General features: G+C 51.7%; 1 protein-coding gene across 2 annotated transcripts; it reads left to right on the plus strand.

Annotated features, from left to right (window-relative positions):
• The first annotated feature begins 2,544 nt into the window (after positions 1-2,544).
• Plekhf1 (pleckstrin homology and FYVE domain containing 1) lies at positions 2,545-11,146 on the plus strand. Of its 2 annotated transcripts, none has more exons than XM_051162171.1 (2): positions 2,545-2,706; positions 9,908-11,146. In XM_051162171.1, the coding sequence occupies exons 1-2, from the start codon at positions 2,561-2,563 to the stop codon at positions 10,767-10,769; spliced, it is 1,008 nt and encodes a 335-aa protein (XP_051018128.1). In that variant the 5' UTR covers positions 2,545-2,560; the 3' UTR covers positions 10,770-11,146. The 2 variants fall into 2 exon arrangements, with proteins under 2 accessions (XP_051018128.1, XP_051018129.1); XM_051162172.1 differs by lacking the exon at positions 2,545-2,706 and adding an exon at positions 4,302-4,558.
• Positions 11,147-12,146: the final 1,000 nt, after the last annotated feature.

Genomic DNA, 12,146 nt, shown 5'->3' on the forward strand with positions numbered 1-12,146 from the left:
GCACTCACACAGGAAAGCGTCTTACCTTCAGCTTTTACAATGTCCTGTTGCAACCTTTCAAAAGACACCAGGAGGTCTGTAGTCATTGTCCCAAATGTATGGATTCAGGGAGGAAGTGGAGATCCTAGATACTTTGAGACCCGCTTTAAAATCATGACATCCTCTCACCTCTGCCCCAATTCTTATTTTTTAAATTTATTTATTTACTGATTGATTGATTGGTTTTTTTAAAGACAGGGTTTCTCTGTGTAACCTTGACTGTCCTGGACTCACTTTGTAGACCAGGCTGGCCTCGAACTCACAGCGATCCGCCTGCCTCTGCCTCCCGAGTGCTGGGATCAAAGGCCTGCGCCACCACTGCCCGGCTCACCAATTCTTCGTCTACTTAAACCTAAAGCTCACGTCAGTGCTCTGAAGATAGACTTAGGAGGTCACTGGACGCCTTTATCTGTGAATTAAAATGAAATGAAGACATGAAGTCCCTACGTACGGCAGAGGAGAAGGTTTATTGTACATATGCAGATATTATAGATGCGAGGGAGAACATAGGTGGGGTCATCTGAAGGAGTCCAGGGTGAAAATGGCCCGCTGACTGAACAGGGCCATGTGGGGAGAGGGAAGACAGAAGAACCAGAAGCCAAAGGGCCAGGAGAGCTGCAACCAGGAGCAGTGGCCAAGAGACAACAGGGAAGCCTAGCCCAGTCCTCGGCTGGGAAGTTTAAGGTAGGGATTGAGGTATACAAGCCAAGAGGACTCCATAACAGGCCCTGAGAAATGCTGGGAGCCCCTGGCAACCAGCATCCTCTTTGATATGTGAAATGGGCACCTGAGTTTAAGCACTGCTGGGGGGGGAGGGGGGGTGTTGGTGTTGGTTTGGGGACCCCCTTGGTCTTCGGATCTTCTTTCTCTGACTCTGACATCACTCATCTCTTTCCCTGGTGAGTGTGGATGGCTGGCCCAGCCTAAGCTGTGGAAACTCAGAGGCAGACTTTGTCTTAAAACTCCAGTAGTCGTGACGACCTAGCCTATGGGACCTCAGACCCCATCTCTTCCCTCCAGACAGCAGAGAGTTTGGCTACATCGGTAGGGGAGACCTCCGAGAGTGGTGGGGTCTGTGTTGGATGAAAGAATATGAGCCCCAATCTGAAGGGGATAGTTTGATGCAGAGAGATGGACCAGTGCTTCCAAATTCTTTCTTGATAGATTGAGAAAAGGTCTCATTATGTAGCCCAGGATGCCCTCAAACGCAGTCCTCCTGCCTCAGCCTCTTGAGTTCTGAGATCACAGACGTGTGCCATCCAGGCCCCCCAAATCTTCCGATTAAAGATAAACTAAAATCAGGGCTGGGGCTATATCTCATGGATATAGCATTTGTCTAGTATGTGAGGCCTTGAGTTCAAATTCCACTACTGATGGGACAAGGTACGGTGGGGGGGTGGGGGGGCGGGACACCAAAAGTCTCCATTTTTATGTGACTTCTCCAAGTCTGAAATATTCACAGCAGTGCACTTTGTAATTGTTTAAACACATTTCAATCCTAAAAGAAATGTTCAATAAACGCTGATGAGGGTAAGGGTGTGTGGGCCATGGTAGGGATTACAGGACAGAAGGCTGGAGACCCAGGTTAGGTAAGGGTCTGCCCCTAACACCAACACCAGAGGGCCACACCAGCCCTTTCTGAACCCTCATGTCCCCTCTTGCCTTGATCTCGGCCCAGCAGGCACCAGGCTAACCAGAGCTAGGCCCTGTTCAATGTAACCAGTTTGGCAACACAAACTAACACTATAGACATTAGCCCAGAGCTCTGTAGAGAGAGCCAAGGCTTCTAGGAGTTGAAGGACAGCCTGGTCTGCATAGAGAGCTAACAACAACGGAAGGAAGGAAGGAAGGAAGGAAGGAAGGAAGGAAGGAAGGAAGGAAGGAAGGAAGGGACAAGGTAGGGCTGCTTTGGGGCCAAGGAGACCTCTCTGAGCAGGTGACATTGAAATGACAAAGGAGTGGGGGGGGGGTGCAAAGTGTGGGAGTGGATCCGACTCAATGGTTTTGGGGAACCAGAAAAAGAGGTTGGAAGAGGATGCACTTGGGGGCAGGCGACACAGAAAAGCAGGCTTGGAATTTAGTTCTGAGTGTCCCCAGCAGCCAGGGGTGCTGTGGGGTACTTTGACCTGTTGGTGCTGGAGCCTTGTGAGGCCCACTAAACTCGTCTATTTCCCCCTCTTGTGTTTTGACATTTTCCAACTAGGAAAAAAATATAAAGTTTTGTCGGTTTTCAATAAAACGAGCGACACTACTGCTAAGAAGAGGTCGCCAACGTGACAGCAGGGGCATCTGAGGGTCCACGGTCCCACCATCGTGTCGCGCGCGCCCCCGCCCCGGACCCGGGCCCACTCAAGTCTTCAGCGTCGCGGCCAGGAAAGTTGGGAACAGGACTCCGACCAAGGAATCATCAGCCCGGTGACGCCACACAGAACCCGCGCACACCGGCTCGCGGTCCAGCGGTTCGACTACGCCCGCCCGCGCACATTTCTGAAGAACTCGGGCGGGCTCCGCCTCCGCCTGCATGCCAGGGCTCCGACTGGCCCTGCGGCCTTCGAAGGGGCGTGATCAGGGAGTTGGAACCCGGAGGCGTGGGCGGCGCGGGGATTGGCGGACGCGAGCGGTGACACTGCGCGGACCCACTGTCGTGCGTGCGGGTCCCCGCGGGAGGTAAGCAGCCTGCGGTGCTGGGGGGGGGGCGCTCCCCTCCCGCCCTCCAACCTGCCATGTCCGCAGCTGTCGGTCGTGGTGGGCTGAGGAATGCGCATCTGGGGGCTCCACTGGAAGCGAGGGCGCCCCCTGATTCTGGCTTGCGGGGGGTGCCTTGGGGAGCAGTTGACACCAGGGACTCTAGGACAACTGAGTCCCAGGGCTGTGCGCCAGCTGTGAGCCCAGGGAGGGTCCTCCATAGGGTCTCTGCCTGCCACTTGCCCTACTCCGTTGGGAAACGCCTTGGAGTTTGGAGGGACTGTTCTGCGGGCCTCTGATTTCGGGTCCAGAAGTGTTTGAGTTTGCAACTCTTGACGTAGGAAGTTACTGGGGTGGGACAGGGCCGAGACTTCTTAGGGAGCACCTGAAGAGAGGAGTCGCCAGCTATCAGGAACGTGTGCACTCGCTCGCCCAGAGGGCTCAGGCCTTGGAATTTGAACACAGCCGATATCAGATTCCACAGGGTTAACGGCGGCGGAGGAGGGGCGGTCATCAGTGCTGGGGTCAGGATCCCCGCGGTTTGTGTAAGCTGAAGGGCCTCGTTTGCTGTGCGCCCTGCCCACGTCAGCCTTCAGAGCTCCCTAAGGTGGCCCGGCCAGTTGCCTGAACACTGCTGGGACCTGGCCAAGCCCGTCCCGCCGCCGCCGAGCAATGATGGGGTTTGGCTTTGTGGCAAGCGGGGTGGGACAGGCCTCCCCGTGTGTTATGCGGTGAGAAAAGACAGGAAGGTCAGGAAGTAGGAGAAAAGACTACACACGGACAGGATTTTAAGAACTTCTGAGTCTGGGTGTGGGCTTTTGGGGGAGGGGGGTGTTTTGTTTAATGTGGAGGAGGGCGTGTCTTTCAGGAGTCAATCGCTCCTTTTCATCACGTGAGTTCCAGGCGCGAAGTTCACGGTCAAGTCTTGGCCACAAGCATCCTTACTCTCTGAGCCATGTTGCTGTGCTAGTTTGTGTGTGTGTGTGTGTGTGTGTGTGTGTGTGTGTGTGTGTGTGTGTGTGTGTGTGTGTGTGTGTGTGTGTGTGTGTTTTCTTGAGAAAAGCTCTCATCTTATAGCCGGGCTTGACCAAGAACTCTGCCCTCCCTTCTCATGTCCCCAGGTGCTGGATTACCGGCGTGCACCCTGGGCCAGTGTTTTGGCATAGAGTTTATATGGAAGCTGGGCTACTAGCTGAGGTTCTAGGGTGGTTGACTGTGAAGGGGCTTGATGCTGTCCCTGGGTGAACGTTTGTTGGGCACTGAGTTAGGTCAGCCATGCTGTGTGCTTAAAATACTGTGCCTAGCAAACAGCAGGTGCTGAGAAACTGGTACCCGAGGGTTCATTTTCCTTATCCTGTTCTGGAGGAGGATTGCAAAACATTCAGTGACTCCACTGGGTGGTGCCTCTCCCTTACTCCACTCGGAAATGCTCACTGCTGTCCTGTGGACCTGTGAGGCAGCCCTTGCCTACCTCCTCTCCCTTACCCACCCACCCCCGCCCACCCCACCCATAACCTGACACCTTATCCCTGTGTCTCACGCCTTCCTGAGTTGGGGGGGGGGGCAGACCTCTCTTAATGGCTGTTCCTCAGTGGGCAATAGGACATGAAGGGTAGCATCGGACAGAGCCTGTGTGGTTGTCAGGCATATCCGTGCGCAAGGTGCCTCGTGCACTTTAAATGTGTGAGTGGCCAGAGAGTAAATATAGTTTAGATGTATTAGCCTGACGGTGATCGTATTTCACTAAGGTTGCATTTAGGAAGGCCGGCAGTGAGTCAGATTGGGTCTGGATTTTTAGTTCCTGCTTGAAGATCACATTTCCTTGTTGGCCACCGTGAGGACCTCGGCGATGGGTATTTGGGTTGCTTCTACCTTTTGGTTTTAGTAAACACACACAGTATGTGTGTATAGATACTCCTTTCCGCCCCTTTGGGAGTGGACCCAGAGTTGGAAAGATGTGTGGTAAATCTATCTTTAATTTCTTGAGGAGTCTTCACACAGTAGCTATGTCATTTTTTTAAAAGATGTATTTGCTAATTTTACGTATGTTTCTATGTATGTACGCCACATGTATGTAGATCCCTTGGAACTGGAGTTACCGGTAGCTTTGTCCCATCTGATGTGGGTGTTGAAAATCAAAGCTGGGTCCCTGTAGAAGCGGAACCACTGAGCTGTCTCTCCGGCCCACAGCTGTAGCATTTTTTACATTCCCAGCAGCGGCACGCGGCATTTCCGCTTTTCCCACTCTGGCTGTCACTGTCATGTCTGTGGTAGGAGCCTTCCAGCGGCGGTGAGATCTACCTTTCCTTGTCGGTGGACTTCTTTAACAGTCTGAAATGTGTGGTTTCTGTAGAAGTGGCATTCAGTTGGACACGCATTCCTAGCACTGCTCACATCGGTCCTTCCATCCATCCACATGTGTGTGAGAGGACAGAAGAGTATGCTAGCTCCCCTGGAGCTGGAGTTACAGCCACTTGTGAGCCACCCAATGTGGGTTCTGGAACCCAAATTCAGGTCCTCAGGAAGAGCAGCAAGTGCTCTTAAAAAAATATTTATTGCATATACAGTGCTCTGCCTGCATTGTACACTTTTATGCCAGAAAAGGGCAACAAATCTTCTTATAGATGGTTGTGAGCCACTGTGTGGTTGCTGGGAATTGACCGCATGACCTTTGGAAGAGCAGACAGTGCTCTTAACCTCTGAGCCGTCTCTCCAGCCCACCCCCACCCCCCTTTAAATGCAAGTGTTCTTAACTACTGAGCCATAGCTCCAACCCAAAACCCTGGTTTTTATTTTTTATTTTTCCTCTGCTCCTGAAGGGTTCAGTTGGCTCTGCTACCCATAAGCCATTGCGCCTTTGGGTCTCCTGGCCCTGGCCATTCTGGCCTCTTCACAGTGAGACAATCCAAACTGGCCTCCAGCACAATGCCTGGTAGCCATGGAGGTACGGTGCTGGCACGTTAAGGGACACAATTTGAGTGTGTCAGATTGTCCATCAGCCAAGAACTGGTGATCAGGTGGCATAATGGCTTGGGGTTGCAAAGTCTGAAGTCAAGATCAGCAAACTAAAAATAGTCATTACATCAGGTGCTGTGGGCAGCACTTCTTGGGCCTGAAGAGAGGTTTGGTTTCTCCTAGCTGGGCCCACCCTTCCCATCCCCCACCCTTCCCATCCCCCACCTTTCCCATCTCCCACCCTTCCCACCCCCATCCCTCAGGTTCCCACAGGCAGCCTCATATACAGAACCACAGTACTGTGACCTAGAAACCCGTGTGTGTGTGTGTGTGTGTGTGTGTGTGTGTGTGTGTGTGTGTGTGAGAGAGAGAGAGCAGGTGGCTGCATGTGTGGTAAGAAGTCAACTCGCTCTTGCTTCCTCACAATATGTAAAAGCTGAGTCTCAAAGAGAGGTTCGTGCACATGGCACCTACTGTCGCATAGCACAGTTTTTGTTGTTGTTTTCTTTTTTTAGTTTTTCGAGACAGGGTTTCTCTGTGTAGCCTTGGCTGTCCTGGACTCACTTTGTAGACCAGGCTGGCCTCGAACTCACAGCGATCCACCTGCCTCTGCCTCCCGAGTGCTGGGATTAAAGGCGTGCGCCACCACCGCCCGGCTGCATAGGACAGTTTTAAGAGTTGTTATATAACTGTTAGCAAGAAAGGGCTTCTGTTCTGAGGGAGCTAAGGACTGAGTGACCAATAGAAAGCACACATGCAGTGACTAGACAGGAAAACACCAGGATTTTTTGTTGTTGTTTTGGTGTGTGTGTGTGTGTGTGTGTGTGTGTGTTGAGACCTAAGATTGATATCCGGTGTCTTTCTCATTTTCTGTCCACGCCCCCTCCCCATGCAGCGCTGGCTGTCCTGGACTCGCCTTTGTAGACCAGGCCAGCCACAAACTCACAGAGATCCACCTGCCTCTGCTTCCCGAGTGCTGGGATTAAAGGGGTGCACTACCACGCCTTTGGTTTCTTAAAGATTTATTTTACTTTTTACTTATGTGTATACATGTGTGGGTGGTGTCATAGGATTTTTTTTATGGCTGCAATACAACAGCATGACCAAAAAGCAACTTGGCAAAGGAAGGGTTTATTCCGCTTACACATCCACACTGTTGTTCATCATCAAAGGAAGTCAAGACAGGAACTCAAAACAGGTCAGGAACCTGCAGGCAGGAGCTGATGCAGAGACTGTGGAGGGGTGCTCCTTACTGGCTTGCTTCCCCTGGCTTGCTCAGCCTGTTTTCTTAGAGAACCCAGGACCACCAACCCAGGGGTAGCACCACCCACAAATGGGCTGGGCCTTCCTCCATCAATCACTAATGAAGAAAATGCCTTAAAGTTGTATCTTATAGAGGAATTTTTAAAATTGAGGTTCCCTGCGGCTGGAGAGATGGCTCAGCAGTTAAGAGCACTGACTGCTCTTCCAGAGGTCATGAGTTCAATTCCCAGCAACCACATGGTGGCTCACAACCATCCACAATGAGATCTGGTGCCCTCTTCTGGCGTGCAGTACATGCAGGCATAATACTGTATACTTAATAAATAAATAAATTTTTGTTAAAAGAATACTTTTTTTAAAAAAATTGAGGTTCTCTCCTTTCAGATAACTCTAGTTTGTGTGTCAAGTTAACATTAAGACTAGCCAACTCAGGTGGATATATGCAAGTGCCCATAGAATCCAGAAGAGGGTACTGTATTCCCTGGAGTTGGAGTTAGGGAAGTTGGGAGGTGGGAACTGAACTTAGGACCTCTGGAAAAGTAGTATAGGCCCCTCTACTTTTTTTTTTTTTTTTTTTGAGAAAGGGTCTCTTACTGAACCTGGCACTCACAGATTCAGCAAGGTCAACTGGCCAGCAAGCCTCAAGGACCCTCCTGTCTGTACCTCTGCAGCTGCCACACCGCCACGCCTGGCTTCTTACGCGGCATCTTAAGATCTACTCAGGTCCTTATGCTGGTTGGTAAGCTCTTCACCAAATGAGCAATCTCTCCAGCCCCACCACTAGGTCTTGATAAGTGTTATGAAGAGAAACAAAAAACCAGGATGGTGTCTTACCGAAGGGCTCAGTAAACTTTTCTACAAGTGTTTCAGGTTTATGGCCACAGGACTCTGTCACCACTTACTTTGGTCATACCGTATACATGAATGTGCATGGCCCATGTTACAATAAAACTTTATTTATAAAAATGGGCTCTGAGCCATGTTTGACCTCTGACTAGTTTGCAGTCACTGGAAGGAGCTGCCTGAGATGAGGATACTAGAGAATCTTTCTGAAAGAAATTATGAGCTAAACTGGTCACAGACCAGGGCCAATATGGATGTCCTGTTCCAGGCGAGGCAAGATGGCGTCTTCCAGTTGTACCATGGTGAGAAATTTGTTATGTAAGAAAAAGGAGCTTTAAGAAGAAAATTATGATGGGCAGATTTGGGCCCAGGGGTCCCACTCAAACTATGGCCCCAGCCAAGGACAATACAGGCCGTAAACTTCAAACCCCTACCCAGATCTAGCCAATGGACAGGACATTCTCCACATCTGAGTGAAGAGTGGGATATGACTTTCACATGTACTCTGGTGCCCCATATTTGACCACGTCCCCTGAATGGGGAGACCTGGTGGCACTCAGAGGAAGTATAGCAGGCTACGAAGAAGAGACTTGATACCCTATGAGCATATACAGGGGGAGGAGGTCCCCCTCAGTCACAGTCATAGGGGAGGGGAGTAAGGGGAAAATGAGAGGGAGGGAGGAATGGGAGGATACAAGGGAGGGGATAAACATTGAGATGTAATATGAATAAATTAATAAAATAAAATTTTAAAAAGAAAAAGAGAAAAAAAAAAAAGAGAGAGAGAAGCTTTGCCAGGCGCAGTAGTGCACATCTGTAATCCCAGCACTCAGGGGAGGCAGAGACAGGCAGAGCTCTGTTTCAAGGCCAACCTGGTCTACAAAGTGAATGCAGGGAAAACCAAAAGAAAGAAAAGAGAAAGGAAGGAAGGAAGGAGGTTCAGAGATGAAGACTAGATTTGGAGTTTGAGCCAAACTGGCTAGATAGTGTTTCTAAGAGGAAAGAGCCCAGGGAACACTGGGTTTGGTGTTGAGCATAAAAAGTTTATGTGGGGGCCGGAGAGATGGCTCAGTGGTTAAGAGCACTGCCTGCTCTTCCAAAGGACCCGAGTTCAATTCCCAGCACCCACATGGCAGCTCACAACTTTTTGTAACTCCAAGATCTGACACCCCCACATCAATGCACATAAATTAAATAAAAGTTTTTTTTTTTTTTTAAGTTTATGTGATGACTGGGTAGGCGAGTGGCTGTCCATACCTAGAGCTTGGTGGAGAGGCCAGGCCTGGAGGCTTTGGACCAGGGAGTGGCCACCTCTGTGTGCTCTTCAGAGTATGCCGGGCTTAGAAGGGTAGGTGAGGACAGCCCAGGGTAGCTAGGCTGCATTCTGCTAGTGTTTACAGCCTAGTACGCCAGCAGAGAAACCCAAATGGGCCTTACATTCCACAAAGGCCGTGGTGTAGGGTGAGCTGCGTTCCCTCTGAGTAGACTAGAGTCTGTTTTTCTCCTGTAAGATGGGGGCGGGGGTGGGGTTCTAACCTGCCTGGGGTTCGTGTGAGGGATGATGAGATAAAGTCGCCATTGGCTCAGAGGTAGCACTCAATTCATGGCCCCTCGGATGAGCTTCGGCCACCCAGGACAATGAGGGATGGCAGATTCTGTGCTCGGTTTGGATCCCAGACACTCACGTTGTCCGACACACACTGTTCGGTATGTGCACCCCCATTCTTCCGTTCACAGACTGTTCCAGAACAGCCGATGGAAGTTGGTGCTCACTATTCCAGCTTTCTTGCCCCTGGAGCATGCTTGAGGTGTGTTCCACTCCCAAGGCTCTTCTTTCAGTTAACTCCTCATGACTGTCTTCTCACTACTGGCTGCATTCCACAGCCCCCTGCTAGAGAGTCCCTTCACACACCCCCACCCAATAATTTCTTCTGCTCAGGTGTCAGGCCCGCCTCTGAAGTATTCAGTTTCTCAGCCTGGGAGACTGGGTGGGTTTGCTGAAGCGCAGTAGGATAGCAGGTTTGTCTGGTTTGGTGTGGGAGGGAGCTGGGGTGGGGGCGGGTTGGGGTGGGTGAGGGAGGGGGCTGAGCAAGCTGATGGCCTCCCTGTCTGCCTTCCACAGGCTAGCCACTGAGAAGATGGTGGACCATTTGGCAAACACGGAGATCAACAGCCAGCGGATCGCAGCAGTGGAGAGCTGCTTTGGGGCATCAGGGCAGCCGCTCGCCCTACCCGGCCGTGTGCTCCTGGGCGAGGGGGTACTGACGAAGGAGTGCCGCAAGAAGGCCAAGCCACGCATCTTCTTCCTCTTCAACGACATCCTGGTATACGGCAGTATTGTGCTTAGCAAACGCAAGTACCGCAGCCAGCATATTATTCCCCTGGAAGAGGTGACCTTGGAGCCACTGCCCGAGACCCTGCAGGCCAAGAACCGCTGGATGATCAAGACCGCCAAGAAGTCTTTTGTGGTGTCTGCAGCCTCCACCACGGAGCGCCAGGAGTGGATCAGCCACATCGAAGAGTGTGTGCGGAGGCAGCTGCTGGCCACGGGCCGCCAGCCCACCACGGAGCACGCAGCGCCGTGGATCCCTGACAAGGCCACGGACATCTGCATGCGCTGCACGCAGACACGCTTCTCGGCACTCACTCGGCGTCACCACTGCCGCAAGTGCGGGTTCGTGGTGTGTGCCGAGTGCTCCAGGGAGCGCTTCCTGCTGCCAAGGCTCTCCTCCAAGCCCCTTCGTGTCTGCAGCCTCTGCTACCGAGAGCTGGCCGCCCAGAAGCGGAGGGAGGAGGCACAGGAGCGGTACAGGAGCTCTCCAGGGCAGCCGACCCACCTAGGTGGCGCTGTCTGTGGTGCATCCAGTGGCGATGATGATGATTCTGATGAGGACAGAGAAGGCAACGGAGATGGAGATGGCGACTGGCCCAGCCAGATGGAGTTCTATGCGTCTGGTGTCTCCTGGTCAGCCTTCCACAGTTAACCCTGTGGAAGAGAGAGTGTCTCCATCAAGCCAGTCCACTGCCCAGGGCCCCAAGAGTTCAGGTCCTGAACTGTCTGGTTTTGCTGGACCTCTTGCCCATGGTGGTGGGCATGTGACAGGTGGCTGCTCCTGAGCCATTGCTAGTGCCTTTCTGCTAGACAGACGCCTCCTAGGCCGTCATCTAACGCTGTTCAGATAACTGCCTTTGCATTTCACGTGGCCTTGGTGACTAGCTGCAGCCCTTGGGATTAGACCAGGCCGGGTGTCCCAAGCATTAAAAGAGTCAGGCTGGGGCTGGAGAGATGGCTCAGCGGTTAAGAGCATTGACTGCTCTTCCAGAGGTCATGAGTTCAATTCCCAGCAACTACATGGTGGCTCACAACCATCTGTGATGCGATCTGATACTCTTCTGGCCTGCAAGTGTAGAGCATTGTATACACAATAATAAATAAATAAATCTTAAAAAAAAAAAAAAAAAAAAAAAAGACTCGGGCTGAATAGGAAAAACAGAGGACCAGACCAGAATGAGGGTCCTCTCCACTCTGAAGACCCCATTCTCACACCCACCCCCTTAACAGGCACAGACCAGGCACGACAGCATGAGGCCTGCACACCCACCACCTTCTAGCTATTACTGCTTGGCCACCGGGTCCTGCCAAGCAGGACAAATGCACTACATGTGCCCTCCATGCCTACATCAGCTATGGCCAGAGATTCTCCTGCCCTGGGCAACCCATCAAGGCCCCAGTTGCAGACTTTGGGATCTAGAGATCCCTAATAACAGAGTTCACTATACTGGGAGCCACAGGCCCCTGCCCTGTCCCCAGCCTCCACGTATCTGTGGCTATTTCTCCTATCCCGTCTCTATCTGCAGTCAGTAGAAGTGCTGTTTTCTTTTAGCATTCTAGGTTCAGGGACAAAAACCCTGTCTAGACTGACTTAACCAATAAACAAAAACAAAGTACCAACCCTTTTGGTTGCTAAGAGTACCCTGGCTTCAGACACTGCTCAATTAAGGGTAGAAACCATGGTTGGGCACAACCATCACTGACACTGCCACACTGGGCATTCCTGGAAGTGCCTGTCACCCAGCGAGACACTCATGCCATCCTGTGGCTGACTCCCCCCAATGAATGTGCACTTGCAGGCCAGAAGAGGGTGTCAGATCACACCACACAATAAAGGGCTGTATAAGCCACCATGTGGTTGCTGGGAATTGAACTCAGGACCTCTGGAAGAGTAGCCCAGTGCTCTTAACCTCTGAGCCATCTCAGCGGCCCCTGCCTTTTCTTTTGAAAAAGGGACTTGTTACATAGGCTGATACAAACTTAAAGTCCTCTGTCCTCGGCCTCCTCCTCAGTGCTAGGCATGTACTTA

The sequence above is a fragment of the Acomys russatus genome, chromosome 19, assembly GCF_903995435.1.
Source record: "Acomys russatus chromosome 19, mAcoRus1.1, whole genome shotgun sequence".
NCBI classification, from domain to species: Eukaryota; Metazoa; Chordata; class Mammalia; order Rodentia; family Muridae; genus Acomys; species Acomys russatus.

Coding starts and splice junctions, on each gene's coding strand:
- Plekhf1 (XM_051162171.1), top strand. CDS start 2,561: ATGCCAGGGCTCCGACTGGCCCTGCGGCCTTCGAAGGGGCGTGATCAG. Junction 2,707..9,907: donor CGTGCGGGTCCCCGCGGGAG/GTAAGCAGCCTG, acceptor TGCCTTCCACAG/GCTAGCCACTGAGAAGATGG.